Source organism: Lytechinus variegatus, chromosome 16 (assembly GCF_018143015.1).
Source record: "Lytechinus variegatus isolate NC3 chromosome 16, Lvar_3.0, whole genome shotgun sequence".
NCBI lineage: Eukaryota > Metazoa > Echinodermata > Echinoidea > Temnopleuroida > Toxopneustidae > Lytechinus > Lytechinus variegatus.
In genome coordinates this window covers 11,974,503-11,991,728 of record NC_054755.1, presented here as the reverse complement: position 1 = coordinate 11,991,728, position 17,226 = coordinate 11,974,503, and the positions used below count along the sequence as shown (strand labels likewise).

At 37.1% G+C, this 17,226-nt stretch overlaps 1 protein-coding gene across 1 annotated transcript in view; it reads right to left on the bottom strand.

Moving 5' to 3' along the window:
* LOC121429797 overlaps positions 1 to 14,853 on the bottom strand; it is a 28,096-nt gene extending 13,243 nt beyond the window's left edge. Inside the window, exons 1-14 of the mRNA XM_041627030.1 lie at positions 14,596 to 14,853; positions 13,885 to 14,091; positions 13,267 to 13,363; positions 12,628 to 12,724; positions 11,920 to 12,008; positions 11,384 to 11,483; positions 7,075 to 7,173; positions 6,706 to 6,809; positions 5,922 to 5,984; positions 4,618 to 4,750; positions 4,032 to 4,146; positions 2,935 to 3,074; positions 2,270 to 2,426; positions 1,216 to 1,304 (exon numbers count right to left, since the gene is read on the bottom strand). Coding sequence (XP_041482964.1) covers positions 1,216 to 1,304; positions 2,270 to 2,426; positions 2,935 to 3,074; positions 4,032 to 4,146; positions 4,618 to 4,750; positions 5,922 to 5,984; positions 6,706 to 6,809; positions 7,075 to 7,173; positions 11,384 to 11,483; positions 11,920 to 12,008; positions 12,628 to 12,724; positions 13,267 to 13,363; positions 13,885 to 14,091; positions 14,596 to 14,782 — 1,677 coding nt within the window. The 5' untranslated portion in view covers positions 14,783 to 14,853. The remainder of the gene's footprint in view (positions 1 to 1,215; positions 1,305 to 2,269; positions 2,427 to 2,934; positions 3,075 to 4,031; positions 4,147 to 4,617; positions 4,751 to 5,921; positions 5,985 to 6,705; positions 6,810 to 7,074; positions 7,174 to 11,383; positions 11,484 to 11,919; positions 12,009 to 12,627; positions 12,725 to 13,266; positions 13,364 to 13,884; positions 14,092 to 14,595) is intronic.
* Positions 14,854 to 17,226: the final 2,373 nt, after the last annotated feature.

Sequence of the window (17,226 nt, the reverse complement as noted above, 5' to 3'; positions counted from 1 at the left end):
GGTGTTCCACAAAGAGTTAAGCCTAACAAATATCTTGCTTACGTGAAATCATATAAAAGGCGATTTTGTGAGAGTTTTAGTTTCTCAATGGGGGGAGACAAACCTCTCCCACATGCTGCAATGATTTTTTTAAAGTGTCCTCTCTTCACCCCTCCCCACCCCATTGACACCCTTGAATGATATTTAACATGCAATGCCATTAATTGATATGCAGTAGAGCATGTCTAATTCACACTATCTGACCAATAAAGTGAAGTGTTATTTACTACTGTACATACAATATTTACCAAACCCAGTGAAATTACCTGAGATCTGATGAGAGTGTGTTATGGATGAAAGGCACTTACCACGGGTGTCTGAGACTCAGTCTGAGCCCCCCCTCCCCAGATCTATACCCCTCCTTCCCCAATATACCGGTAGCTACAGAGATCCAAAGAGAGCATGCTTTGAGACTCTGAGCCCCCCACTCCGACCTAGATCCCCCCTCCCCCTAATATAGTTTACCTGAGATCCAATGAGAGTGTGTGACGGATGAAAGGCAGTCACCATGGGTGTCTGAGACTCAGTCTGGGTTCTACCACCCCTCCAAGATCTATACCCCTCCCTCCCCAATATACCAGTAGTTACCGAGATCCAAAGAGAGAGTGCTTTGAGCCCGGGGGGGGCACTCGACCAAAAATGTGGTGGGGGTGTGCCGCGGGCGAGACAAAAAACGGGGCCTTGGAGCGGGCTTATTGTAAAAAGGAGGGTCCTCGGAACGGGCTTCGGAACGACAAATGTTTGTGAAAACGGGGGTCCTTGGAACGGATCGCCAGCGTGTGAGTGCGTATGCATCCCTATGGAACGGTCATGCGTGCATGATGCAGCTAGCGCGGCCTCCGCCGGGGGAGCTCTGCGGCCGCTTTTCACCAAAATTCGACTCATTCAATGCGATCGGAGCGGCGTAACGAAAAATATGCGAAGCTTTGGAGCGGATTTCCCTCTTCTTTTTTCTCGATAAGAAGAAAATGCTATGCCTTGGAGCGGCTTTCTTTGTTCTTTTTCTCAACAAGGCAAAAATGCTATGCCTTGGAACGGAAATTTGAGTGTGAAAATGGGGGTCCCCTCCGCGGCACATACCCACTATGCATTATATACTGAGTGCCCCCCCCGGGGCTTTGAGACTCAGTCTGAGCCCCCCCCACCTAAATCCCCCTCTCCCCCAATATAGTTTACCTGAGATCCAATAAGAGTGTGTGACGGATGAAAGGCAGTCACCACTGGTGTCTGAGACTCAGTCTGAGCTCTACTCCTGGCTAATGGACCTAAAAAGGATATAATGATAATGATGATAATGATAACAATAATACTCCTCCTTATAATGATGATGATAATGATAATAATACTAGTGCAGACCACTAACCATCGAAGATAGATGGAAATATTGTAAATGTAAAATGATAATCTCTGTTTTTCTTAATCAAAATCTCTGTTTTTCTTAAACAAAATCCAGCCTATTTGTTAAGTATCTTTAAAAAATCTAAAACTGTACATAGTATTCGTACTCGTAGTGCACAAAGCACAGGATTGATTTTGCCCAGAGTTCGAACAGAAATGGGCAAACAAAGTTTTTCTTTTGCTGGTGCATTCAATTGGAACAATTTACCTAATTTTTAAAGAAATACTCGATCCGAATCCTCATTTAGTCTTTTATTTTGGCGTTATAACAGTCTTAATTTATAAACTGGCCCCTTGTGTTGTTCTTTTCTTTACAGTTTGTTTGTTTCAACTTACATTGTACACTGTTTATACTCATGTTTGTGATATGTTTGTATTTTTGTTGTAGGGCCTCCAAGGACAACAGTATATCAATTACTGATGGAGCCACCCTACTAAAAAAAGACTTATAAATAAATAAATAAGTTCCCCTACACATATGTTCTTAACACTGAACAATGAGAGAAAAATCAGACAATCATAATTATCTGTATTCATGCTTATTTGCAGTTACCTTTTTGCTGCTCAAGTACAACAATGCAGCATAATTATCCTGGCTTTAGCAATGGCGCTTTCAAATACATTGCATTTCAGGAATCGCATTCCAAGGAGTCAGTTTGAAGGATCACACGTTACATTTCAAGGAGTAAATTTCAAGGAATGCATTTCAAGGATTACCTTTTGAGGAATACATTTCAAGGATTACCTTTTGAGGAATACATTTCAAAGACTGCATTTCAATGATTTAAATCCAGTCAGATCATCATCTCCCTACCAGCAAAACTGCACTCACCTTCGTGGAAGTCAAAGTCATCTGCATCAGAGTCTAGGGCTAGGAGAAGGGTCAACTGAGAGGGCGCTATCTCATCACTAGAGTCTTTGAACTCCAGGCTTCTGATGTCTTTGATGTTGGAGCCACCAGGGTGTAATGACCACATGAACACAGACCCCTGGACAAAAAAAAGAACATTAAAGACAAAAGTCATAATAAGAACATAGGCCTACAACTATTATTATTAGGGGTATAAAACCCCTAGATTTTTAAGCACACTAAAATGAGCACAAACAAGTATGCACCAACAGCAATGACATTGAGTGTGCATCCATGCTTGAAAATTCAAGGTGGGGGAATAAACCTCTTTTTAAATTCAATATTCTAATCAAAAGGTATTAAATCTGTCCCCTTGTACAAACATAAACAAAAAGGAGCACAATGAAAGGAAGAAACAATGGCTTATGCGCAAATGATTTTTCATAATTAAAGATCACTTTTAAAATATGCATTTATATAATATCAAAGGATTTAGCTGATATTGACCGGATCAGTAGCAATTCTTTGTAAGAAGGGGCCTGTGGTGGTTCACAAAGAGTGTGTTTTATAGTCATGCTTAAATGCCGACATGCAATGCAACTCCAATTAGATAATGATATGGAAACAGAAAAGGTTTAAGAACCTACCGATTCATTGAGAGTGATGATGCGATTGCTGTCGAGGCTCCAAGAGATGTGCATGACTCCGTCCGACGAAGCGCCCTCGTTCTTGATATAGCGGACAGGATTCGGGGAGTCGTACCAAAGATCAAAGACAAATATATCACCTGGTGAAGAGAAAGTACAGGGGCCCATTTCATAAAACTTGTTATACTAAAAAACAATATCTGTTGAAAGCTACTGAAATCATTTGACTGGATTGGCTGATAGTACTGGTCAAAGAACTAGTGCATTTGTTACTATAGCAAATCTTTATTAAACATGACCCAGTTTAGTAAGAAAACAATAAAAAAAGAGTAATTATGAGGCGCCGATTGCCTAGTTGCCTATTCAATGGCGCACTATATATTACCCCCGCTGTAGCTCCAGCAGCTAAATGCGCTTGGTGCATTCAAAGATTAATCCTGCCGGGTACCCATTTACCTCACCTGGGTTGAGTGCAGCATGATGTGGATTAATTTCTTGCTGAAGGAAAATACGCCATGGCTGGGATTCGAACGGGTCCCTCCGATTGAAAGACAAGAGTCGTAACCACTAGACCACAACGCCCCCACTTACCAGTGGGGCTGTTTCATAAAGCTGTTTGTAAGTCGTTCATGACTTAATGCACGACTGGTGACCTTTTCTTGTAGTGAAAGACATACCCCAAATTTTGATCAGTGTTGATCTATCTCCTGAGAAAGGGTCACCAGTCGTGGGTAAAGTCAATTTAACTTACTTATGAAACATCTACAAGGGCTGGTGAAAATAATGGAATCAAGCATAACTGACAAAGTGATCTGGGTGTTTATGTTGCTTTCTGAAACAGTTCACTATCATATGGTCCATATTCATACTAATGATGTGGTCATAGAATGTTTAATTTATACATACAATTTTTTTGGGGGAAGAGTCATTCGAACCTGACCTTTCTCACTCAAATTCCATTTCTCACCAATGACCAAGAAGAAATACAAAAGAATATGCAAGTAATTTAAGCCAACTTCTTACAGTTCCCATAGCCATTTTCTTATTTAAATTGTTGATTGAAAAAAATATAAAATAATATGAAGATTTGAACCTACCTCTTACAGTTCCCATTGCTATCATTCTCTGTGAGGGTGAGACCGCTATGGTCAATACCCCAAATACTCTCTTGGTTACACCGATGTTGGATGGGTGAATGGTCATACGTTCAGGCTGGGAAGTCAACAAAAAGAAACAGGGAAGAATTGAAATATAATGATAAAACATGGAAATCTTCAGTTCACCAAACTTTTAGGTGCAAGAAAATATGTGATGCTAAATTTCTTGAAAACCATAATAATATCAGAAACAGGAAGATGGCTGTTATATCTCATTTAAGCATGCAATATTTCCTGGTCAACAAGAATTATTTCTTGCTTCATGAAAAGATCGGGTCTTTAGAGACGGGACATTCCAGATATATTATATAGGAGAATTTTCAGCCGTTCATGATGTATTTTGAGAAGGTGCAAATTATATCGTTTGAAGTGTTAGATTCTGGCCAAATTAATTTTGTGATCATCACAGCAGCTGGAATTTACATTCAATTTTCAATCTTATCAGAGATACTTGGCAGCTCAGATAATAATAATGATGGTGATAACAATGAAAACAATGACAACAACAAAGAGGACAATATTTTACCTGCCAATGCTCCCTCTCTCGTTTGATGTAGTATTCCAGGGAAAGTGTGTATCGTTTTTCCGTCCAGAGGTGGACAGGAACAAGTCTAGACATGTTTAGTTTGGTGACATCATGATCAGTTGTAACCCCAGACCTAGGAAATAGCAAGTGAAGATTTCTTGTTGTAAGTGGGAAGAATTGTGGATTACACTGGAGCCTATGGAATCACAAGCCCAAGTGATTGGATGTGTTAAAGGAAGGGAAGGGGTTGTAATAGACAATATCATGAGGTTTAAATATTTCAAAAATAATAATCATATGTAATGCTGTAAACCAATATACCTCTTAATTTTTAATTTGAATCTGATTGTTACTTAGTACAATTGATCTAAACTGCATGTTAAACCTAGAAGCCAAAGAATGATGGAGGTGCTAAATTACTGAATGAATTAAATACAATAGTTATGGGAGTGTGTCAAAAAAGACATACAAAATATACAAATAGCGAATAGGCATGAGTGCGATGGTGCGAGATTTCGCATGAGGTGAAAGAAAGATGCTCTATACAACAAGGCGTTTAGCCAAGTTGAATAGAGCGTCTCTTTCACCAAATGCGAAATCTCGCACCATTGCGTGAATAAGAATATTCGCTACTTGTGTTGTACAGCGCCTCAGAATATAGCGAAAATATGAATATAAAACAAGACTTTTTCCCTGCAGTAATCTATGAATAGGGAGCAAAATATATTGAAAGCAAAATCCCACAAGCACACATGATCTTGGGCAGCATTGCACATATAATATAGCCAGCAACTATGTGTGCATTGCACCTTCATTTTTACTGAGCGCAATGAATTAAATCATATTGTGATGTCACCTCCTAAAGCCGTGCATTTTGGATGGCACGTCGTGTGTACAACGGTACAAATGTTTGACATTCAGCCAACCATTTGCTTGCGTACTACAAGCTAAGTAGGCGTTGCACAATATTCAATGGCTAACTTCATTGGCATATTTGAATCTGCTCCATTTGAATTGCATTTTAATTTCTATTCATCTATGAATGTATCTTTTTCTTTTCTTCTCTAATAGTGATGTTTATATTTGAATTGTTAGGTGCCTTGAGCATTCATGGGATTAATATGCAAAAGAGCACATCAGATAAGCAAGATCCGACTAGTGGGAAGATGCCTTCATATACCACACAAAACTAGGAATTTAAATTTAAAAACTTAGCTCTTTATGAGTACTCTCCCTATATATTACTGGGTGAATGTATTGTATAAAGGAGAGACAAGAGAAACACTTTTTGTTTAAATACTCACAAGACACTGTCATTCTCTGAGTCTATGTAGTGAACAGTTTGGGTGTGTTTCCAAACTGTAGGCCTGTAACAAGAACAATAATATATTACTTTGTTTCACCAATATCTTCAAAATCAATACTAATCTTCAATTAAATTTTCCAATTATGGTCCCATTTGTAGTGGTGAGTATTTCAACAGCTTGCAAGGAAAACTCTTCGGTGGAAGGCAACTACCCTCCAATGGACCTGGTAAGAGAATACATGCCTTACCACGGGGCACTAACACACTTCTTCATTTTCTTTAATTTATGTGCATAGTCACTAAATTGCATTGCAGTTTTTTCATTTCATTATAAAACTTTTGCATGGTGTGATACTTGGCTCACACTGCATTTGTACACAAATGCAGCAAAAAAAAAATCATTTTGCGACGTAAGCATTAGTTTGTTGTCCTTCTCCTTGCCCTAATTTCAGTGAATAAATATAAAATCTGGTAAAAAAAAGTAAAGTTTAATGCAAAAGAAAGATGTCCGACATGTATAGTATATCCAACATGTGTGGGACATGCATGTCTAAAATTTCAGATTAAATCTCTGTTCTAATGCTTCAATACACCACTGGATTGGACGGCAATGAAATCATGTGTAAGTAGGGTGGTAATGGCTGGAAACTATTTGGTCAAAAAGATGTACCAAAAGTCCACTTTTTTAAGAAAATCCATGTACCTGACCAAAAAATTATACTTCACATAATACAGGCAATACATTAGTAGAGCAAAATGCAGTAAAAAAAAAAAAAACTCACCTCTTTTTTCGTCTTTCCTTGCACATATGGAAGTAGGTTGCTGTGATGAGGTCATAAGCAGGGTCATCGTCTTTTCTGCCTTCTTTGTTGTTTGTGGCTATAGCCTATCATAAATACAAATAAAAATAAATATTTGGGGGAGGGGAGAGATCATAGAACATTGGTACACTGTTAAAGGCAGATTACTGGAAATAAGAAAAAAAAATTATTTTTTTTTAGTTCTTTCTTTTCGTTAATTCTAAATTCAAAACATTGCAGCAAAGATATATTACTGGCATAAAACATATCTAAAATTATCTTAAAATCTTGCATGCCTATAACTTGACAATATAAACCGAAAAATTAATGAATATATATTTCATCTTTTACCTCTGCTGAGTTGATGATTAGTTTCTGGATTGATGATTTCACATAGTCTTCTGTGCTCATCCACTCCTGTACGGTCTCAAGGCACATCTTAGCTGTAACCTGTCAAAGTATTAAAATGAAATGAAATTACTTGAATACTTTTGCATCAAATATTAGGGCATAAAATCACAAATTTTGTAATTTGAACCATCAAATTAATGGCAAGGTGAATTATATCATTCTAAAACAGGAACAAGCGATTATCGTGCATTGGTGGAAGAAATAGCTTTTTTAAGCAGGGTTAATTAGATATATATGAATTCTTCCACCTTGAAACGTACTAGAAGTATTTATAAAATAATTTATTAGACAGTTTTTGGCTCAATATTTCGTACATTTATGCCTTCATTTCGTGTCGGAGAAGAAATAAACACACAAGCGATAATCGTACATTGTTTGAAAATACCGTAGATTATTGCGAAAGGCAGTCAGATGCTTTCCGCCTCATAACTATTTAGAAATCTACGGCCTGTTTTATCTATTAACATGCCAAATATTTTGCGTCATTTCATGTCGTGTCGGATTCAAGAACAAGCTATCATCGTACATTGTTCGAAGAAAAGTTATTTTATTTCCGCCTTAAAACTATTTTCGAATAATCTAGGACACATCTTATCTGTCAATGTTCCATATATTTTGTTTTCTGGTCGAATTCAAGAACAAGCGATTATCGTACATTGTTCAAAGAAATACGTAATTATTTTGCAAGTTTGATTATATGAACACGAATCTTTCCACCTAGCAAGGTACCAGAAATATTTTCAAAACCATTTAACCCTATCTAGGCCGGGGGGGGGGCCTCGGAGGCCCCCCCTCAACGAATCGCGCAATATTTTCGCCGTGCGAAATTTTTTGGCTGCGCCGCTCACTGAATTTTTACTTTCAAGTCTTGCGCAACTTTTGAGACCAATTTTGTGTCACCCGGGTAAGTGGTTCCGAAATTACACAACATTATGTAAGTGCATGTCAGACCGAAAATTGCTCAAAAACGTGATTTCGTGTACAAAGTCAATGCAAATTGTGTTTTCAACCAAAATTCATAAATGTATGATTATTTTTAGTTTTGCTGGTCTAAATGTATTCATTTTATGCTTTTTATGATCACAGAAGAGTCCCCAACAAATTTCATTGAAAAAACAATGAAAAACAAAAGGTCCAAAAAACAAAGAAATACATAAGAAATTGCAAAAAACAATATAATACATAAGAAAATGATTTGATATCACAATTTTTTTCATCTACACTTGCTAAGGACACCACAAAGAGTTTCTATACCAAAAATTAGTACATTTGGAGCTTTATTTAGGGAGTTAGAGGAAATAGTATGATTTCGCATACTAATTACGCATAAATTAGCATAATCACTTAATAGTGATTTGCATGAAATAAATTACTATACAATCTTGTAGATTATGTCCCAGGCAACCCGCGTGCCAATTTTCGGCGCGATCGTGCGGTCGACGGCCGAGATCTTAGGGGGGGCCTGGGAGGCCCCCCCCCGGCCATAGGAACTCCCAAAATACCCCGGCCTAGATAGGGTTAAGACACTTTTTAGCCCAATGTGTCATTCTTTTATACCTTCATTTCTTGGTTCATTTCGTGGCAGAGCGGAAACAAACACGCAAGTGATAATCGTACATTGTTGGAAAATACCGCAGATTACAACGAAAGGTAATTGGATTCTTCCCGCCTTAAAACTATTTAAAAGTATATTTCGAATAATCTACGACCCATATCTATTAATATTCCATATATTTTGTTTTATTACATATCTGTTCGAATTGCGGCGATTATCGTACATTTTTCAAAGAATACATAAATATTTCGCAAGTTTGATTATATGAATACGAATCTTTCCACCTTGAAACGTACCAGAAATATCTTTATAACCATTGAAAATACCTTTTAGCTCAATATTTCATTCTTTTATACCTTAATTTCCCGGTTCATTTCTTGCCGGAGCGGAAACAAACACTCAAGCGATAATCATACATTTGGGAAAATACCGTAGATTACTACGAAGGGTAATTAGATTCTTTCCGCTTTCGCTTTAAAACTATTTAAAAGTATATTCTGAATAATTTACGACCCATTTATCTGTTAATATTCCATATATTTTATTATTGTCTGGTCGAATTCAAGAACAAGCGATCATTGGACATTGTTCAAGGAAATGCATAATCATTTTGCAAGTTTAATCATATGAACACGAATCTTTCCACCTTGAAACGAACTAGAAATATTTTCAACACCAATAAAAACACTTTTTAGCTCAATATTTCATTCTTTTATACCTTCATTTCGTGCCAGAGCGGAAACAAACACACAAGCGATAATCGTACATTGTTGGAAAATATCGTAGATTATTACAAAAGGTAATTAGATTATTTCCGCCTTTAAACCATTTAAAAGTATATTTCGAATAATCTAGGATCCGTGTAATCTATTAATATTTCATAAATTTTGTTTTATTACATATCTGTTCGAACTGCGGCGATTATCGTACATTTTTCAAAGAATACATAAATATTTCGCAAGTTTGATTATATGAATACGAATCTTTCCACCTTGAAACGTACCAGAAATATCTTTATAACCATTGAAAATACCTTTTAGCTCAATATTTCATTCTTTTATACCTTAATTTCCCGGTTCATTTCTTGCCGGAGCGGAAACAAACACTCAAGCGATAATCATACATTTGGGAAAATACCGTAGATTACTACGAAGGGTAATTAGATTCTTTCCGCTTTCGCTTTAAAACTATTTAAAAGTATATTCTGAATAATTTACGACCCATTTATCTGTTAATATTCCATATATTTTATTATTGTCTGGTCGAATTCAAGAACAAGCGATTATCGTACATTGTTCTAAGAAATACATTATTATTTCGTAAAGTTTAGTTACATGAATACAAATCTTTCCACATTGAAACGTACCAGAAATATTTTTAAAACCTCTTAAGACACTTTTTAGCTCAATATTTCATTCTTTTATACTTTCATTTCGTGCCGGAACGGACCTAAATAAACACGCAAGCGATATTGCTAGAAGATACTATGCCCTATTTCATGTCGGGGTCGGATTAAGAATAAGTGATGATCGTACTTTGTTGGAAGAAATAGATCATTATTACGCAAGGGAAATAATATAAAACTAATATCAATATGAATCTTTCCACCTCGAAACATACTAGATGTATTTTCCTAAAAATCTAAGACTCTTTTTAGCTCAATATTTCATACTTTAATACCTTCATTTCGTGTCGGGCGGACAAGAAAATCGCCGCATCGGTCGCGCACATTTCACCAACGGATTTAGAAAGAAGCACATCATTTTGAGTACGAGTATTCGCCTGCAAGTTGGCCGCGTGCAAGCGGCGAGAAGCTGCAATGATAAAATCTAGGATTAATGATTCCTGTTAATCTGCTTTAATCTGAGCAACGCGCCGCCGCTAGCTGCGTCTAGCGGGGAGAAACATCCTGTTCACTAATTACCGCAGCGGGGGTGTGCTCGTGGGGTGCACGCTGCCAATACAATATGGATGTGCTCCCTAAAGCGATATACTTGGGGACATTTTCTCATAGCGCCCTCACTCAGAGGATATAGGGATATGTGTAAACGGAGTTGTCAGAGGCCAACTGCAGATCACCAACACATGCAAGGCAATGGCTTTAGCCTCTAAGATGGCAGAGCGATGACATCACTGCATAAGGTATATGAGCAAGCTTCATGTCTACTTTCATTGGGTGACTTTGCATCATACAGATTTCAGTCACTTTCCTGAGGAGTGTTGCACAAAGCAAATAGTCAGTGATTTTCCCTGACTAATTTGTTCTGAGCCAGTCTGATGCAAGGATTTCAGTAGCTTATAAAAGTGTCAGTGAAAAATCATTATATTTCATGAAAGCTCCCCTGATTCCCAATGCTTTTGTCTATAGCGACAGAACTGGGAAAAAATGCTAATAAAAAATTGAAATCCATGCTAAAGGACGCAGCCAAAAGTTTGCTTAGTGTTTGGTGTTGTTCATTTCACCCCGCATAACAACTATATAACACAGCATATATCAACTCTAATTTATCATACAAAGGGTAAATTTTCACTATTCAAATATTTTCACAAAGATCTGTAACATTAAAAAACATCAATGTAGAGGGAATGGACATAAGGGGTAGAGAAAACAAAGAAATTTCAATAATATAAAGCATCAAAATGATTGTAAATTCAGTTGAATGCAATATATCTATCTCATCTTCATCATACTACCTGCAGGAATACTTCTTCTGATATGAGTTGCATGGCTCTTTCCTTGCGCTGGAAATTCTGAGACAAATCATAGTCTTTCTCTGCTGCTGCTAAAAGCAACCTAAAAGAGAAAAAAAATAGAAACTAAATCTGGACCAAATTTTTCTAAATGGGAATTAGATTAAAGTGGATAATATCAGACCAAAAGCTGTGTAGATCATTTAACAATTAACCAAATTGATAGCACATCAAATGGGCTGAGCCAGAGCTCCCACCTCAGGCAAAGCCACTGCAGGTAAAGTTTTTATTTAATTTTTTTATGAGCCCAAAAGAAAAACTTTACTTGCTCATCTGGGCAAGTGCTAGTGTTAAGCCCTTGTTTAGCCAATGTATAAACTATAAACCAATTCAACTGCTGATGAAACAAAATCCCTGATGCCGATGAATTTGCTACACATAAGTTCTCACTGTTCTGCAAATTTAATAATCACAGTATTGAGCATTTTTGAACAAGTTCAATTCTATTTTCAATCAAAAACTGTTAAACCATGTCTCACCTTGTCATGTTATTCTTCTTCTTTAACTTTGAGCTGTCACTGCACTTATCGACCACTTCGTTTACAACATCTATAAGAATATCTCTCATCTGTAAAAACAAAAAGTGACCTGTAACTTCTTGATCTTTACTGGATACATAGCAAGTGGTGTCCCATTAATTCTGCATCCAAATGTTATTCTCTCCTCCAAATGTGGTTTCTTTACCCCTCGATCAAGAACGGAGAAAATTCTCTGCTCAGATTCCAAGATGGGAAGAATGTTTTCTGAGGGGTGGGGAATCCCCCTCCCCAGCTGAAGTATGGTCTTTAACAGGGTGGGGCGATGTGACACATCCACAACCATGGGTATCCTACTCACTATTGAATGAATAAACACTTCATGAATCAAAACGAAACTACTACGATCTTCAATATTTCCTCAAATAAACTTTATACTACGTCCCTAAAGCGTTATTTCGCCAACACCCAGTAAAAACATTAAATAATGATACATTATCCAATTTTTACACAACACTTCTTTTTTACACAAGTGAAAATGTCAACGGATGAAAGGGTTTCATACCAGAAAATAATGTTGTACCAAATGTGGTTTGCCATCTTCAAAGTGGACCATGGCTTACATGTAGCTTACTTATTCTTACCCCATCCCACACACACAAATCTTAAATAATCAAAAGGACAGTCAAATTATTTGTGAAGTGAATTTACCATGTAGTATTGTATCGCTTGAGTTGTTTCATATGAATGCTTGGAAGACTGCAAAATGGATGCATCTAGCTCTCGTTTGTCTTTCTCATAATCATTCCTAGATGGTATTGTAAAAATATGCGAAAGAAGCAAGAATTCAACATAATGGAAAGGCAAGAACAAATGATAAAACAGGAAAAAAAACACATACTGGAAACATGAGTTTAAACACTACACAATTACTGTATAAATTTTGATTGTTTACACAGTAAAGTGGCAATTTATTCTCAACTTTTACATTGCATTAACCCAAAGACATAGACTCTTCCATCATCAGTAACAGTAAATTTATAACTATTTCGGAAATGTGTGTTATACAAATTGTCACTGGGCTGTTTAAACCTGGCAAAAACTAGATTTTATAGATATGACGAAAATAGCAACCTTCTTCTGCCTCAAAAGAGTTCTCCACCAGAATAAGGAGACTATTTTCAGAAAATATGAGGTTGCCACCATTGCCATATTTCTAAAAGACAGCTTTTTCTGACCTGCACTCAATATATCTATTTTTTTTCAATTTGAGATACAAGGTTTTAACAGCAAAGCGACGATATAAAATTTAAATTCGTTTTCAGCCAAGTAGAGAGAACATAGACTTACCTCATTTTTCTCAGATTCCCTTGGATTCTTTGCTGCATCTCTTCAGGAGTTTCTTCATGATCACCGGTCTGAGAGGACGTGGGTGTCAGGATTGGATCTGGTGTGAACAATAAACAATATACACTTGTAATAGATTTCTTCATAAATGAGGGCATATTTACAATTTTGAAAAAATGAACAATAAAAAAAGAGTAAATTTTAAGAAGAACTGACAATACAATTCTGTAGATTTCTTCATTGGCAATCATCCAAACTGTTGTATCTTGTGATTCGACAGTGCAAAACGTTATTTTTGAGAAAATAAAGTCTAAACTTAACAATATATTTCCCTGATTGTGGAAAGTCATCTGAGAAATTTATTCCACAAAACGTAAATGATGGGAATGCTTAAGATCTCTTCAAGAATTTGAAGGAGATGTTGCAACTGACTGAACTGAGCTACATGTTTGTAATTGCGGTACCTCTGCATAAAACAAAAACGATATTGGTGTAATGGCAAATCCAGCCAGGTTGGACACGATACTGGTACTTTTGACTGGCTAACAATTGTGCACAAACAATATGGCCCATGAAATGGTAGTGTCAATTGCTACTGGGTCTGTCAATGCTTTGACTCACCTAAAGGAGGAGACGGGATGTTCCATCTTTTCCTTGCTTCTTCCAACTTCCTTTCCTCCTCTTCCAACTTTAGTCTCTCTTTGGTCAGTTTCTCTATCTGTTTCTTGGTCCATGCTTGCTCTTTGGCGTAAGCCTCCTGTCTCTGAGCCAGCTGCCTCTCCAGCTTCAGGTCATTCTGCTTAGAGCTCAGGTCAGGTGTCTTTGGCACTGTACAGTGTTTCAACAAAAAAAAGAAAACACCTGTCATTTTTGTTTGTAAGCAAAACATCAAATGATATTTGGTATCTGCCTCCTGCCTTTGAGCAAGCTGCCTCTCTAGCTTCAGGTCATTATGCTTGGAGTTCAGGACGGGTGTCTTTGGCAATATACAGGGTGATTAAAAAAAGAAACCCCAACTTTCATTATTGTTTTTAAGCAAATTATTAGATTATGAAACTTAGTATCTGCCTCGTGCCTTTGAGCAAGTTGCCTTCTGCAAGTTGCTCAGGTCTGGGCCTCTTTGCATTAAAGTTGATATTGTGGTAGGCCTATCTTTGCTATCCAATGGTAACTACCATGGTAACAACGCTCATCAGCCAATCAAAATCAAGGATTCCATGAAAGTTACCACTGGATGGCAAAATATTAACTTTAATGTAACAGGCCTAGGTGTTTTTTGGTACTGTAAATGATGAAAAATTACAATTGATTTTGCCATATTTCAAAACTTACTAATCCATTTCCTTGGCCTGGATGCATCGCCATTGAGTGAACCTGGACCCGAGGATAGGATAGGTGACCTGTGTTGACCCCCAAGGTCAGGGTTGTTGGCTTTCAGGGCCTGAAGAGCTTTGGCCTGCCCCTGGATCTGTTCACTGATGGTTTGTTTAGGGTTGTAACCATAGTAACCATCCTCCATGCTCCTGTGCTATGAACCAGGTCTTGTTGCTGTCATCTCATTGGACGTCCAAGGAGGGCATTAAATTAAAATCTAGGTTAAAGTAAAATCATAAAAATGGAGAAGTGTAAAATTAAATGAAAAATGCAACTATGACCAGGATTGTAATCATTTTTTTTTAATGATAGAAAAACAGCATGGTCATTGGAAATACCACAATATCTGCTTTTGTAGTTCAAATTTCTGTTTTTTGTATGGTAGTGAGACCTTAATCCGAGCGTTATCTAATTTTGCGCACGGTCAAATATCTCAATAACTAATTAATATTTTGAAAAACTAATCTCGCCAACAGAAAGAGCGACTTAAAATGACCTTGTATAATTTTCTTGAAGGTAAGGTCTCAATTAATGAAAATATTGGTAAAACATCGGCCAATTTTGTTACCTTTTGCGTCCACTCCGAGAAAATCCGACCTTCTCGACAAGCATCAAGAAATCGCCAGTTTGCAAGCAGAGGTCTCTAAATAAGTAAGTAAAATGGGATACCAGCCAAATTTTAACCCCCATCTGATATGATTATCATACCTTTATCTGCTTGATTTCATTTCTAAAGCCTTGCAAAACGATCATGCGGAAATTAAGGTCACACTTTTGGATGACACTTTATCAGCCGAGCGCGCACTAGTCGATCACCATGGAATTTTAAGATCGCAATACCAGCGAAACCCTCGACCTACATTATAATTCCGTCAAGCAAATTTGACTTTAGGGTCTTGCCTTCTGTTTGGCATTTATGATTTTGATTAATTTTGTGTGAACTGTGAGAAATTTCTGATTGAAAATCAACTTCATGATAATTTTAAAAATGTGCGCAAATTATGGTCACCCCATCATACAAAGTTCCATTATGGCATTAGCCAATTAATGTTTGCATGACTGTGAGATAAATATAAAGGATACTCTAAAATTAGGGCTCCATACTAACCCTTTTTTCTACTGGTCCAACATGTTCATGTCATACCAGTAGATTTTTCCATTTTTTACTGGTTCGAGCCTGAAATTTACTGCCTAGTCCCCCAAAAATGGCAAAAAGAAAAACATTAAAAAAAAAGACTCGATTTCTTTAATACTAGTTTATTTTGCGGTCTTATTGCTTTTATTGCCCCCTTCCCCCCCAAATAAAAAAAAAACACATACAAACAGTACACACATACACACAACGTAATTCATGAGAGCCATTTATTATGATACAAAAACTATTAGGCCTAAATCATTCTGAATCACATTGGCAATTGGCAAAAATGCAACACAAAATTACATTAATGGGACTGTGATTTCAGACTTGAAAATCGGAGCCTGGCATTATGCCCGATTTTACTTACATTATACAAATGATTCATAAATACACAAGTCATTTTCTAATCTTAACTTTACGAAGCATACATACCTGTAGGTACATTCACCAAAACATCTTTTGAAGAGAAAAAAAAGCATGGGAACTCACTCTTAAATTATTGGTCGTGAGATAAATGACGCTGTTTACATTGCCAAGTACGCGCTGTGGGGATTTTGGCAGCAAGCCATTCTGTGCATGCACGCTGCAGCAGCAGGGGCGCTTACCGGTGGCATGCATGCCAGGATGCATTACGTGTTCCATGCGAACACGCTCGTATCCAAGGAAGCTTGTCATAATCATTTCGAATCGACCGTCTGCTAGCGCTACGACATGATTGACTAGACCACATTGAAAAGCTTCAGTCTCTGTATTTTGGTTGTTCCGCTGAACTGCGTTGGCTCCACTCCAAATGTCAGATATTGTTGAATAAATCCCCAGAAACGGTTATTCCTGTCTACAACATGACTAGCCTTAGACCAAAAGCTTCAGTCTCTGTTATGTTGGTTGTTCAGCTGAACTCCGTTGGCTTACTTACCAAATACAGAGAAATTAAAAAAAAAAATGTTAAAATTCCTCGAAACAGACGGCTGCCAGCTGTCTAGACTAGCCTTTGCTTTGCCTTTGAATGAAGTTTTGGTAAAGAATGAATGGAAGTTTTAAGTTTGATTTGTGGATTGAGGCGGTGAACGTACCCTACACCAAATAATATCGAACACAGTAACCTTACTCTCATTCAATGATTTTCACCTCCAGCTAACATGACGCCAATATGTATCTTGAAGTTGAAGCACTATTAAACAGCCAAAAATTCTTAATGCACCCTTGCCCTTGGGCCCTGCCCCCCCATGCAAAACTGATCATAAATGGCACTGATAAGAAAACCTACAGCACCAGGACTGAATAAAGTTGCATAAATTATTAATACCTCAATTTTTTATTTTTTCAAATGGAAGAGAAAATTTAGTAATGATATTTCTGATTATCAACACTCTTGAATTTCAGTCTAGTTGTAATTACATTTCTTTCTTTGGTTAGGCCTCAGTCGAATGGAAACTGGGGCAAATTAATTG